At 38.7% G+C, this 1,361-nt stretch overlaps 1 protein-coding gene across 1 annotated transcript in view; it reads left to right on the top strand.

The window, feature by feature from the left end:
- Window positions 1-1,140, top strand: part of LOC122325519 (1-phosphatidylinositol 4,5-bisphosphate phosphodiesterase beta-1-like) — a 21,664-nt gene extending 20,524 nt beyond the window's left edge. The window contains exons 26-27 of the mRNA XM_043220555.1: window positions 307-364; window positions 442-1,140. Of these exons, the coding sequence (XP_043076490.1) occupies window positions 307-364; window positions 442-591 (208 nt within the window). The 3' untranslated portion in view covers window positions 592-1,140. The remainder of the gene's footprint in view (window positions 1-306; window positions 365-441) is intronic.
- The last annotated feature ends 221 nt before the right edge of the window (window positions 1,141-1,361 follow it).

Below are 1,361 nucleotides of genomic sequence, written 5' to 3'. Positions count from 1 at the left end.
CACACACACACACACACACACACACACACACACACACATATATATTTATATAAATAAAACAAATAAGTTAATATGTTACTAAAACATTAACAAATGCCAGGAACTTTATATTATTGGATATTTAGTATAAAATAATCATCTTCTAATTCCCCGTGAAGCTCTTTATGGAGAGGAAGCAGGGTTCTGTTTTTATTATTGTTCTGGGAGGCAATTAAAGGAAGGGAACGAGGAGACTTTTATGGTTGTGTATAAAGGCGTCCTCTAGATGGCAATAAAAGCGTGTTAAAGGCCTGACTGTGGTTTCAGGGAGAAGCTGGAGATCAACCGGTCGTACGTGAACGAGGTGGTGCAGCACATCAAGAGGGTAAAGCAGCTTCTCCATCTCTCACACAGCTGATATGACCCTTCACTCTCCTCACGCTTTGTGTCTTCTGTCTCTAGCTGGAGGACGCTCAGACTAAAAGACACGAGAAGCTGGTAGAAACCCATAAGAGCATCCTGCAGCAGATACTAGACGAGAAACCCAAGGTACGACCGCAACAGCTGACCAAAAGAGGATTACCGTCACTGGGGGCCCGACGAAAACCTTAGCAGATAACATTAAAGAAGTGTTTTAGCTCACTTTGGGCTGACCCTTCAAATATCAAGTACTCTTTAAAAATGTAATAAGCTGTCGGGTGTACTTGAATCTCGCCGGGGAAGCGTTTTGATTGGCTCGTGAGCTGTCGCTCGTCAGAAGCGACCAATCGTATCGCGCGGGTTCCTGTAAGCCCGGAGCTCGACGTGTTTTCGTGCTTTCGTGAACGTCGCTCTCTGCACTCACTGTTTAATGCGGACGTGTGTCGAGCTGTGGATATTGACGTGTGTCTGTCGATACTGTCCCGTGTCCCATTAGCCATCGACCCACACACACACACACACACACTCACACACATTAACACTTCATGACGATTGTGTTTACAGAGCTCAGTGTTTCCCTTCAAGTCCTCGAATCAAGTTAAGCTACTTTTTACATTTTTCATTTTGCATCAAATTTATTTTAAATTGGATACTTTTCGATTTATTATGCAATTATACATATATTTATTCAATCTTTTTTTTTACGCTCTCGGTAATATTTGCTCTTTTCAACTTTTATTATTTATTCACCTTTTTTCTTGTCCTTTAATAGTATTAGTGAGTATTTTTGTACTTAGTTTATTTTGTAAATGACAAAGAAATTCTTTAACTGCATTTACGCTATATTCAGGTTCATTATTAAATTACATTTAAATTTATATAATTTTTTTTACATTTCTTTTGAATGTACTTTTATTTCTCTCTGATTCAATTATCGCTATTATTAAACAGATTGTTTTTTT

Source organism: Puntigrus tetrazona, chromosome 20, assembly GCF_018831695.1.
Source record: "Puntigrus tetrazona isolate hp1 chromosome 20, ASM1883169v1, whole genome shotgun sequence".
Lineage (NCBI taxonomy): Eukaryota > Metazoa > Chordata > Actinopteri > Cypriniformes > Cyprinidae > Puntigrus > Puntigrus tetrazona.
The sequence above is the reverse complement of the archived record's forward strand: the minus strand, read 5'-3'. Positions and strand labels throughout refer to the sequence as shown.